Source organism: Balaenoptera ricei, chromosome 3, assembly GCF_028023285.1.
Source record: "Balaenoptera ricei isolate mBalRic1 chromosome 3, mBalRic1.hap2, whole genome shotgun sequence".
NCBI classification, from domain to species: Eukaryota; Metazoa; Chordata; class Mammalia; order Artiodactyla; family Balaenopteridae; genus Balaenoptera; species Balaenoptera ricei.
In genome coordinates this window covers 133,683,471-133,696,069 of record NC_082641.1, presented here as the reverse complement: position 1 = coordinate 133,696,069, position 12,599 = coordinate 133,683,471, and the positions used below count along the sequence as shown (strand labels likewise).

The window sequence follows — 12,599 nt, the reverse complement described above, 5'->3', positions numbered from 1 at the left end:
TTTTATTTCTCTATTATCAGGGCAAGGGGCACAAGGGGCTGGGTGAGGGAGAACCCAGAATGGCAGCAGAGCCAAATTCCCATCTAACTTGCCTTTGGCTCACATGCGGAATCTGTGTGTAAACCACTGCTAGAGGGGAGAGTTAACTGCATTTTATTGTAAGCTGCATGGTAGCCAGGAGGACCACGGCTGATGCACAGTTTACGAGTGCACATACACACAAGCATAGATGCTCATGTACATGTAGGAAATCCCCCTATATGAGTGGACAACGGAGTACATGCACGCCCACACCATCACTCCACATGTTTGCACACACACTAATGGCCAGGAGAAAAGTGCTCAGCACATTTTATCATACATCCCAGATTGAGGGAGGCCATTCAGGAGGGGGAAAGGGAAGATTATGAGGCAAAAAGAGAAGTGAAACCTAAAGGTCCCGCCCTGTCAGCATTAACTGGTGTATAAGAAATGGAATTTGGACAGACAGACAGACTCCTGGGGCCTGCCAACAACCAAAATGTCCAAAGGGCCTCTGATTCTCTGGCTGGTGATTGAGCTCGGGCGGCTTTATCTGAGTAAGTGTTCTCAGACCTTCCATCCAGGTGTCCTTGGAGGCTTGGCACCTCCCGGATTTCCATGGCTGATCCATTTCACTCCTGCATCCACTCAGCTTCTCTTGTTTGGAAGGTCTCTCCCTTCCTTTGTGATACAGGGTTTATCTTGAGACTGGTTTGGGAGTTTTAGGGTGGGGATATTTATGTTCATACCAGGAATGGTAATTTAAGAAGAGACACAGAGATAAGGGGTCAGATAACATGGGGAAAAGAAATGTCCTTTGCAGGTTTTACTAGCACAGTCAGAGCCAGGGGAATTTGTTCTGCTAAGACCCCTTATTATAATCCTTATTTTTCTCTTTATTTTTAGGAGTTTTTGTTTGCTTCTTGGTTTGTTTTATTTTGCTGGGGGTCAGGCGTCCAGGTGAGGTTTACCTTTTCTGCATATTGTTTCCAGGTTTCGGATGATGCAAATGTACACACACTAGGTGTGGACCAGTATAGACCTTCACATCCTGCTGCTATACAGGTGGAATGCTCTGGGCTGAGCTGAAGTTGCATCTTGGTCATTAACATTTTTTTAAATTAATTAATTTATTTATTTTTGGCTTCTTTGGGTCTTTGTTGCTGTGCGCGGGCTTTCTCTAGTTGCAGCGAGCGGGAGCTACTCTTTCATTGTGGTGCGCAGGCTTCTCATTGCGGTGGCTTCTCTTGTTGCGGAGCACGGGCTGTAGACATGCGGGCTTCAGTAGTTGTGGCACATGGGCTCAGTAGTTGTGGCTCACGGGATTAGTTGCTCTGCGGCATGTGGGATCCTCCCGGACCAGGGCTCGAACCCGTGTCCCCTGCATTGGCAGGTGGACTCTCAACCACTGCACCACCAGGGAAGCCCTTGGTCATTAACTTTTGACACTGGCGACTATGGCCCTTCCATGGAAGAAATGAGGGACCTGGAAAAGACCAGTTTTAACAATCCATGATTCTAGAACTAGACAATATCTAATGTCCCTTGCAGTTTTAACAGTTCATAGTTTCTGCACATGAATCTTTCAAATGTGCAAATCTTTCAAATCATTCAAATGTGCTGCGTGAGAAAACACCTACATTCCACGAAAAACAAGCCTTTGTTCTTTGTGCCTTTCTTTCCTCTAGAACTCCATGCATCCTCAGGTCTCCACCTAAGTCAAGCTTTTCCTGACTACCCATAGCCTCCAAACTGGTTTAAGTGTTTCTGCTATGAGTTCCTGTCCTCCCTGGAGTCCCCCCACTAGAGAACTTGTCGCCCTGTAGTAGTTGCTCATTTAACTGTCTCTCTCCTCAGATACCCTGTGGGAGTTAGTGGAATGAAAGCAGTTCCTGTCCCTTTCTTTATCTTTGTTTTTGTCTGGTCTTTACCTTGTCCTGGGACCTGGAGGTGTGGAGGGTTTGGTGATGCTGAAAGTTGCTCTGGCCACCTTTCCGGCTACTGGCTGGACACTGACTGAGTGGGCTTCTCCAACCCTACTTGAAGAAGGCAGCACCTGGTGGATGATCTGTTTGTTTTTCATTTGTGCCTTTTCTAAAATGACCATTGTAGAAGGCAGTGACTGCTCAGATTCATTGGTGATCAGAACTGAATGTGCTCTTAAAAGATGCCAGATCAAACCCTTCACTCTGTAGATGAGGAAATTGAGACCCAGACTCGAGAAAGGCCTTGCTTAAGGTCACCAGCTAGAGAAGGAACCAAGCTGGCACCAGAACCTAGGTCATATCCACCATCCTGGGTAATTCCCCAAAAGAGAAATTGATTTAATACCAATGATTCCTTTGCTTCAGATAATTTTGCAGCTGGAAAGAAACAGTTTCCTATCCTATCTCTAAGATCAGAAATGCTTGGTTATTTGTACTAATAATTTATTAATTTCATGTGGCATTTAATACTCCATCTCTTGTGAACTTGAGAACTATTTCTGAGGCGAGCATTATCTTCCCCCTCTGCCTTATGAGGATAATGAGGTCAGGATTAGTATGGCTTTCCTCCAAAGACAAAAGCAGTAACTGGCAGAATGAGGTTCTCAATGTAAGCCTGATGGGTGTTTTTCTGCCACACCTGCTTCCTTTTTTTTAACATTAATTTTTAATCTGATGAGTAATACAGAGACACCCTTGGTGGAACAATTAAAATGTTATAAAGTTAAATCCCTTTTGACTACTGCCCTCAACTCCAGTCCCTTTCCTCTGATCATGGAGCTGCTGACACAATGAGTTGGGTGTATGTCCCACCAGCCACTTTTCTCTACGTTCACTTTCATATGTCTGTGCCCACAAAAACCTGCAAACTGGTTTATTTATTTTTTTAAATGGTTGTGTATTTTATGTGTCGTTTTGAAATTTCTCTTTTTCATACATTAATAAGGCTTGGAGTTTTCATGCCGATGGATATAAATCTGTCTAATTCTATCAATCTTGTACATTGTGGTTCCACGGAAGGACTGTGCCATAGGTTAGCCGCTCCCCATATACACACTGTTCATTTCATTCACACACATATGACACTGCAGTAAACATTTGCAAATAGGCTTCTTTGAGCACCTGTGCTTTTCTAGAGCAAATAACAAACCATGAAATTGCCCAGGCTTAGCTAGGTCACTTGCATGTTGAGTATTAACCGAAACTGCCACATTTCCCCAGAGTGTGGCTGTACCAATTCACACCCCATTTCACTCCAGTTTACTCCAGTAGGCTAAGTCATTGCCCAGCTCCCAGTCTAGCCAACACGTCATATCATCAGCATTCTAATTTTCTGCCAGTCTAATAGTTGAAATTTACTGATCACTCATATTTCCTTGTCTATGAATTGCCTGTTTTGTCCTTTGTCAGTTTTTCTTTTTTCTTTTTTTTAACGTTTTTATTGGAGTATAATTGCTTTACAATGGTGTGTTAGTTTCTGCTTTATAACAAAGTGCATCAGTTATACATATACATATATCCCCAGATCTCTTCCCTCTTGCGTCTCCCTCCCTCCCACCCTCCCTATCCCACCCTTCTAGCTGGTCACAAAGCACCGAGCTGATCTCCCTGTGCTATGCGACTGCTTCCCACTAGCTATCTATTTTACATTTGGTAGTGTATATATGTCCATGCCACTCTCTCACTTCGTCCCAGCTTACCCTTCCCCCTCCCCGTGTCCTCAAGTCCATTCTCTAGCAGGTCTGCATCTTTATTCCTGTCTTGCCCCTAGGTTCTTCATGACCATTTTTTTTTTTTTAGATTCCATATATATGTGTTAGCATACGGTATTTGTTTTTCTCTTTCTGACTTACTTCACTCTGTATGACAGACTCTAGGTCCATCCACCTCACTAGAAATAACTCAATTTCGTTTCTTTTTATGGCTGAGTAATAGTCCATTGTATATATGTGCCACATCTTCTTTATCCATTCATCTGTCGATGGACACTTAGGTTGCTTCCATGTCCTGGCTATTGTAAATAGAGCTGCAATGAACATTGTGGTACATGACTCTTTTTGAATTATGGTTTTCTCAGGATACATGCCCAGTAGTGGGATTGCTGGGTCATATGGTAGTTCTATTTTTAGTTTTTTAAGGAACCTCCATACTGTTCTCCATAGTGGCTATATCAATTTACATTCCCACCAACAGTGTATGAGGGTTCCCTTTTCTCCACACCCTCTCCAGCATTTATTGTTTGTAATGATGGCCATTCTGACCTGTGTGAGATGATATCGTATTGTAGTTTTGATTTGCATTTCTCTAATGATTAATGATGTTGAGCATTCTTCCATGTGTTTGTTGCCTTTGCCAGTTTTTCTATCGAGTCTTTCCTTATTGAGTAGTAGGATGCCTCTTTCTATACTGCGATACTTGGGATAATAGACTGTTGGATCTCCAGTAGAAATAATTGTGTCCCACATTTTTTATTAATTTACCAAATATTCATAAGAACAAGCTCATATTTTAGAAGTCATTGGTTTTTGGTGCATGTGTTCTGCATTGCTATCACAGCTGAGGTTGAAGACAATTATTTTTTTCCCTGGCTTCATGGGGGGCAAAATGGGCTTCCACAGCATGTACAATCTGTGAAACATCTCCACTGTGGCAAAGTAAAGAGACGATGAGTTTAGGGAAGGCTCCAGGCGGGTCTGAGTTTGGAATGACCTTTCATCATGAGAGCAAACTTTGCAAAACCCAGCAAGTACATCATTTGGCTTACTACCTGGGCAACTACTAGGGCTCATGCTCACCTTCTCCCAGAGAAGGATAGCTGGAAGTTGCTGACGCCTAGGGTCAGGGAGGAACACGGTGCTACTGGCCATGTCTTACACAACTTAGCCAACGGTGTTAACAGAGTTAGTGAACGGAGAGTCTTACTGGAGGGTACCTTGAAGAAAACAATGAGCAAAGAGATATGGGGATATATGTATATGTATACCTGATTCACTTGTTATAAAGCAGAAACTAACACACCATTGTAAAGCAATTATACTCCAATGAAGATGTTTAAAAAAATTAAAAAAAAAAAAAGGATCTAGGTACTCAAGAAGGAGCAGGATGTCATCCTGACACTCCGGAGCTATAGCCTGCCTGGCTCTCCTCTCAATAGCATGGTTTGATTGAGAACAATCACTGATGCTCAATTAAATCAGAGAGCTTAACATTTGCAGCAGTGAAAAACTTTCATGGATTCTCAGAGATGGAAGTTATCTTAGAAGAGGCTGTCCAGTGGTCCTCAAACAGAGTGGGTGGTCAGTGACCTCAGAACGACCTGGAGACCTTGGTTATGTACATTTCCACGGGCCTTGGCCTCTGAGATTCTGACTCAGGGTTGGGCAAGAAAATAGGTATTTTTAGCAAGCTCCCCAGGCCATGCTGATGAGCTGCTGAAGTTGGGAAACACAGATACTTCATTTTAAAAATGGTGCTATGTTCTATTTCGTATAGCTAACATGGTCAACCTAATCACCAACATCTTTATGTCACAGCTGCCATTCCAAAGAATTCCTGTGATTCCTTTCCAGTTCTAACATTAAAAAAAAAAAAAAAATCCTCAAACTCCACCTAGGTTCACATTCTCTAATAACAAACAAATGGTCCAGAGCAATTAATTTCTATCTCCAGTACTAAAAGGAGACGAGGACAATGGGATATAGTTCAACAGCCTGTCTCCCTGCCATAGCAACACTCTGGGGTGGAAGACAGACAGAGACCCATTTGAGGCATTCAAGTCAGTAGTAGGTGATCACTGCCTATTAAGATACACTGGGTAGAGTGCTGTTTTGGACCTGTTTATATGAGTTAGTGAAATTGGATTAAAGGGTCAGGATTTTCCATGGAGAATTTATTGTTTTTTTGAATGGTACTCAAGGTCAGAGTTTTTTTAATCAGCAAATCTGCTGTGGAGATGTGTTCAGAGACTCAGGCGGTCAGCTGTTTTCACTTGAGGGATGGAGGGGTGTGGAGTTAGGAGCTTAGCAGCAGCGAAGGGCAGGCCAGAATTTGGGCTAAAGAAACATGTACACTACGACCCTCTTCATCTTCCTGGAAGCATCTATCTGCACAATCCCTGTAGAGCACATTTGAGAGATTTCAGTACCTCACAACCTAGTTTTCTCATCTTTCCTCATAGCTCCAGCTGCATCAGAGATTGTCGTGAGAGCGTTTTTGGGTCAGTCGGTGACTTTGCCCTGTATGTACTCATCCTGGTCTCCTAACAGCAACATCATGTGCTGGGGCAAAGGCCAGTGCCCCAACTCCAAATGCAATGACGAGCTTCTCTACACCGATGGGACAAGGGTGGTCTCGAGGAAGTCGCCAAAATACCAACTTCTGGGGAATATCCGGAGAGGGGATATCTCCTTGACCATCTTCAACACCAACGAAGGTGACAGTGGTGTGTACTGCTGCCGCATAGAGGTGCCTGGCTGGTTCAACGATGTGAAGAAGAACATCCGCCTGGAGCTGAGGAGAGGTGAGCACACAGGGGCTGTGTCTATGGATGGAGAGGTTCACGAGTCACGGGTCCTAGAGTCAGTGGGTGGTATGTGGAGAGGCTGAAGCTGCTTAAGCAATGAGTGGGCAGATTAAATCTGAGACATGTTGATGACTAGAGGAGACACAGTCTGGAGCAGATGCCTGTGGGAGCCAAAAATCCCACAGAAATGAGTGAGGGGTAGAGGGTGGGGGGTAGGGAAGGGAACCAGTGAAATTCAGGGTCACTCTGAAGAGGGCAGCTGCTTCTTCTCTAGGGAATTGCAGAAACTTGGGCCCAGTGCTTTCAGATCTCCCAGTTATTATGTGAAGTATATTGATTTTTGCATGTTGGCAAAGATTTCAAAATTTAAAAAAACATCGGATGAACGAGATAAAATGTGTAGTTCATGGATCGGCTTCAGCCCATAAGCCCAACTTCCAGCAGAGGGGAAAGGGCAGGGGATTTGGAGATAGTCATAGCAGTTTTCAGGTGATCTTTCTTTCTGTTACTATCAGTTGCTTTTGATGAAATTTGAAATATGGTGGAACTCATAAAGATTTTTTTTTTAATAAATTTATTTTATTTATTTATTTTTGGCTGTGTTGGTTCTTCGTTGCTGTGTGTGGGCTTTCTCTAGTTGCGTTGAGCGGGAGCTGCTCTTCCTTGCGGTGTGTGGGCTTCTCACAGCGGTGGCTTCTCTTGTTGCGGAGCACGGGCTCTAGGCCCGCGGGCTTCAGTAGTTGTGGCTCGCAAGCTCTAGAGTGCAGGCTCAGTAGTTGTGGCACACGGGCTTAGTTGCTCTGCGACCTGTGGGGTCTTCCTGGACCGAGGCTCGAACCCATGTCCCCTGCATTGGCAGGCAGATTCCTAACCACTGTGCCACCAGGAAAGCCCCAACTCATAAAGATTTGAGCTGCATGGAGTGCAGCCTATGGTTGAATTATGTGAACAATAACCACCGTTCCTGCTGGTCTGGAACGGAGCCTCTCCACTTCAGCTCTGTGCTCAGCCTGCACCGAGGACTGAGGATTCCTGGGCTCTGTTGTAAGTGGACTGACATCTCGGAAGGCAGGTTCTGGCTAGCCATGCAAGTAATAAGCTTCTCCAGTGACTCTCATGTGCTGTAAAATTTGAGAACAACTGATGTGGTTGCTTCTAATTAGAGAACTTTCACAAGCATATATGAACGTATATTTTTTATATACTAAATATATATATATTTAGTATATTTTTCTCTCAAAGCAACTTTGTGAGATAGAGGTATCATTAGGATTTGTGGAAGTTAAATGATGCCAATCCAAGTCTTTGCTTTTCAAGCCTGATATAACCAGCTCTTATGCTATAAAATATTGGTTGACATCAGTACTCTATGAGGACATTTCTAAGTTCACTTGAAACTAATGATGTCTTTCTGGTCCATTAGAGTTAGTGGAAATTTGACATATTTAAGAGAGGGTGGTATCTGTAGAATAACTGTTGCTAATGAACTCAGATTCAGATGTTTAGGGGGTGAGTGGTTTTGGTATGAACCCATCTTTAATATCTGAAAGAGACTTACATTTTCACCCTATGTTACACTCTTTGGACTCGCTCTTTTTAGATTTTAATTTTTATTGTAGAAAGAACACCTAGCATGAGTTCTACCCTCTTCATGAATTTTCAAGTGTACAATATACTATTGTTAACTATGGGTACAATGTGTGCAGCAAATTTCTAGAGCTTATTCATCTTGCTTGACTGAAATGTTATGTTTGGGCTCACTTTTGATGGGATCATTCATTTACTTATTCATGCCATGTTTTTGGAACACCTACTATGTACCAGACACTGTCGTAGGTATTAGATTTGTAGCAGAGAACAAAATAAATACCAGCCATTCCCTCGTGGAGCTTACAGTGTACTAGGAGAAACAGACATTCCCTAATAATCAACAAATAAATGTGTAGTTAGGAAATGCAACAAACGCTATGAAGGTCAAGTATGAGTGTGCAAAAAACATTGTTATTGTCGAATGCAGATGACCTCCTTGCAGAAGTGTCCTTTTAGCCGAGACATGAGGGTTAAGGAGGAGTCCATCTAAGGAAGAGAGAGTCTAGGAAGCAGTAGGTACAAAGTCCCTCAGATGGAAGGTCACTAATACTGTGGAAGAACTGAAGAAAGGCCAGTAGGCTGGGGGAAAATGAGGAGAATAGAGTGGAGGCCCGAGATGGGAAAGAAAGAGCAGATCAGGTGGGGCCCTGAGGGTGAGGTTGGGGGTTGTGTCTTCATCTTATGGGCAAGGAGAACCCAGTAAAAAAGTTTAGGTAGGGGACTGACATAATTAGATTAGTCATTTTCAAAGATTACTCTGGCCAGTGTGTGAAGAACAGGTTGGAAAGGCCAGGACTAGAGTTAAGAAACCCACTTCTCATGGGCATTTTAGTGGTCCAGGCTCGTGGGCTGGGTGAGGTAGCAGAAAGGCAGAGAAATGGACTGATGCCGGCTATATCTGTAGTGTTTCCCTCTTCCTCCGTCTCCACTTGGCACCAGACGTATCTTCTATTGGGTACAGGTCCCACGACCACGCGCTCAACAACCACCCGTCGCCCAACCACCACCACCACCGCCGCCATGACGACAACCACAGCTGTGCTTCCAACAACCACAGTCGTGCCTACACCTGACCTGCCAGACACACCACCGCTTCAGATGAGAACCACTGCTGCACTCCCCACCACGGCAGCCGCATGCCCTCTGACAACACGGGGCTCCCTTCATGAGGAAGACACGATACTTCTGACCCTTGAGCCTTCCACAGAAGGGCCCATCCTCACTGCAGGTACCTGGTTCAACGGGCCATTCTTTCCCTTCTGCTGGTCAGATGCACCTTGGATCCCTTGGAAGAGGGTTCTCCTGCTGAATGGGGCAGCCCAGCAACTTGCTCTTAGGTCTATGTGTGTGTGCGTGTCTGTGTATGAGTTTGCCAGGGCTGTCATAACAAATTCCACAGACTGGGTGGCTTAAACAACAAAAGTTTACTTTCTCACAATTCGGAGGCTAGAAGTCTGAGATCAAGGTGTCAGCAGGGTTGGTTTCTTCCGAGGCCTTTCTCCTTGACTTCTAGATGGCCGTCCTCTCCTTGTGTCCTCACATGGTCTTCCTCCTTTGTGTGTTTGTGTTCTAATCTCCTCTTTTTGTAAGAACACCAGTGATATTCGATCAGGGCCCATCCATATAACATCATTTTTACCTTAATTACCTCTTTAAAGGCACTATCTCCAAATACAGTCACATTCCAAGCTACTTGGGGTTAGGGCTTCAATGTATGAATTTTTGGGTAGGGCTGGGGCGGGGGTGGGAGGGGACCACACAATTCATCCCATAACTGTGTGTGTGTGTGTATAGTTTCATTAAATTGTTCCTTTTCATTGTTTTATGATTTCCTTTTTTGTTGCTTTTTTTTTCCCTTTGTGCTTTTGAAAAGTCAGCATTTTTGGTTCTCCAGTTGACCTCCCAGGAGTCTTGGGGACACTTAGTAAAGAACCAGGAAATGTCACCCTGGGTCAGACACCAGTTCCATCCTGCCGGGGCTTAAGTCCCTAGTCAGGCGTTAGAGATTGGTTGACGAAAGGCCTCCAGATGCCTTAAAATATCCCTTGATGAACTGGTTCTACATTTTCTTTCTTTCTTTCTTTCTTTTTCTTTCTTTCTTTCTTTCTTTCTTTCTTTCTTTCTTTCTTTCTTTTTTTCTTTCTTTCTTTCTTCCTTCCTTCTTTCCTTCCTTCCTTCCTCCCTTTCTTCCTTCCTCCCTCCCTTCCTTCCTTCCTTCCTTCCTTCCTTCCTTCCTCTCTTTCTTTCTCTCTCTTTCTCTCTCTCTCTAGCTCCCTCCCTACTTTCCTTCCTTCTTTCATCCTGAATCCTTTTTCATCCTACATCTTGGAACTCTCACTGAATTACTAGCTCCATTAATTATGGGGGCTTATCAAAGCTCCCACCACGTTTCAATCTCTGATTCTGAGGTAAGAATATCAGAAAAGAATCATGAGATAGCTTGAAAGCTTAGGCATTTCAGCTGCCTCAATAAGGCCTGGATTAATTTAAACCACTTTACAGTATCGAATTGGCTAATTCCATTATACTCTGTGTACTCGCCTAAGGTCCATGAACCCTAAGCCAATTTTTATATGTATTTTTTTATTCCTTTGGTCTTTAAAATAATCATCTTAGAATACTACATTTGCAGTTTTTCCCCTAGATTCTAAAAATTACTTACAATCCTTGGAAGAAAAACTGAAATAAACTTAGAAAAGTACAAAGACAACTATAAAAATAGCCCCAAATCCCACCACTCAGCACAAACACCTATTTTTAGCTGCCTTTTATCAAACTTTTTTTCTCTTCCAGAATCAGAAACCGTCCTTCTCCCTAGGACCTCTCAGAGAAGCACTGAGGCGACTTCTGCAGACACTGCCTTGCTCACATCCAAAGGTATGTGGCCGGGGTTCTCTCTTTTTCTTTCCTCACCCCTTAGACTGAGGGAAACACTGACTAGAGTGTCACCAAGTCAGATGGCTAGAGATGACTGTTGGGTCCTGTGTGCCATGAAGCCCACCTGGGACAAATTGGTATCAATACCGCATTTGTGGCTCATTCCTCCCTATTGATTTGAGAGAGGGAGAGAGACCCATTGACCTTGATTTGTTTGTGCAGTTCTCCACGGTAGCACATCTCTAGAATATCTGCCTCTCCACTCTAGGCTGGGTGGTGCTTGGCTATCTCATCCCCCAATTCCAAGCATACCGGTCTTCTGTGTTGAAACCCCAGAGGGTGTGCTCACTTGACTCCTTGGCTCTTTATAGTGGAGAGAGAGTTCTTTCATTCATTTGTCCTTTCATCCATCCAGCCAGACTTCTTTAGGTATTTACTAGTGCCCAGGGGCAGAGAACACCCTGAAAATAATTCACAGCCTTGCAGGTGCTAGAGGGGCCTGCCTGGGCATGGTTATCAGTTGTACTACTTTCCCCTGGGGGTCTCTGCCCTCCATTGTGTAACTTCATGCATATAAAATTTGGATGAGTGCCTGGCATGTTAGTAAGCGTGCAAAAGGTAGCTGTTACCTTAGTGGAGCTTATAATCAAGCAGAGGAAAACAGACATCTATGAGGTAAATAAATCAATGCTTGTGATAGTAGAGTATAGGGGGGCAGTAAGATAGAGTGGTTCATGTGTGCGTTCTGGTGTTACACTGCCTGGGTACAAATTGTGCCTCTTCTCTGCTGTGTGACTTTGGGAAAGTTCCTTAATCTCTCTGGGCCTTGGCTTCCTAACTGGTCAAATGGGAATAATGAAGCACTTACCCTGTGTCTCTTTCTGAGGATTAAGTGAGAGAATGCAGGTAGATGACTTAGAACAGCGTCTGGCATGTACTAAATGCTCAGTAAACATTAGCCCTTTTTTTTAATGACAGAAGTCAGTTTAGGGGAAGAGTGCCCCCCCCCCACCCCTCCACCTCCGTGCAAAATAGGAAGACAGGCATCTACCTAAGTTTGTTTTCTCCTTTCCTTTGTATTTTTTCCAGGGTCTAAAAGTTGGGTTCTCCAGCCAACACACCAGGCATTGATGCGGGAAGCAAGTGACTCGGTGATTTCTCAGCCAAGAGGTAGGGGGGTTGTGCTCCTGTGAGTGGTTTGCCTTTGGACTTGGGAACAATCTGTCAACTGCCTGCTTTTCTTGGAATTCTGCTCTTTTGGTTGCACTGTGGTCATATCCTACATCCTCCCGCCAGCTGAGATGAAAGTGAAGCCTGCTATCCTCCCACCAGCTGAGATGAAAGTGGAGCCATCAGTGTTGGCTCCATCCCTTCTCTGCCTCATTTCTGAAAACCCGCTGTTGGGATCTGAAGCTAGGAATGCTAGTAGGAAAAGCAACCATTCATCTTTCAAAACGTTACTAATTTATTTTAAATTATGCAAATAGTACACCAGTGTATTTTTGTTAGGGATACATTTTTTTAAAGCTATTTATTTATTTTTATTTATTTGGTTGCTCTGGGTCTTAGGTGCAGCAGGTATACTCCTTAGTTGCAGCTCACCG

General features: G+C 43.9%; 1 protein-coding gene across 1 annotated transcript in view; it reads left to right on the top strand.

The window, feature by feature from the left end:
- Nucleotides 1-508: 508 nt before the first annotated feature.
- The window catches only part of TIMD4 (T cell immunoglobulin and mucin domain containing 4), a 33,902-nt gene continuing 21,811 nt past the window's right edge, over nucleotides 509-12,599 (top strand). The window contains exons 1-5 of the mRNA XM_059919578.1: nucleotides 509-578; nucleotides 6,184-6,525; nucleotides 9,080-9,346; nucleotides 10,912-10,995; nucleotides 12,085-12,165. Coding sequence (XP_059775561.1) covers nucleotides 521-578; nucleotides 6,184-6,525; nucleotides 9,080-9,346; nucleotides 10,912-10,995; nucleotides 12,085-12,165 — 832 coding nt within the window. The 5' untranslated portion in view covers nucleotides 509-520. The remainder of the gene's footprint in view (nucleotides 579-6,183; nucleotides 6,526-9,079; nucleotides 9,347-10,911; nucleotides 10,996-12,084; nucleotides 12,166-12,599) is intronic.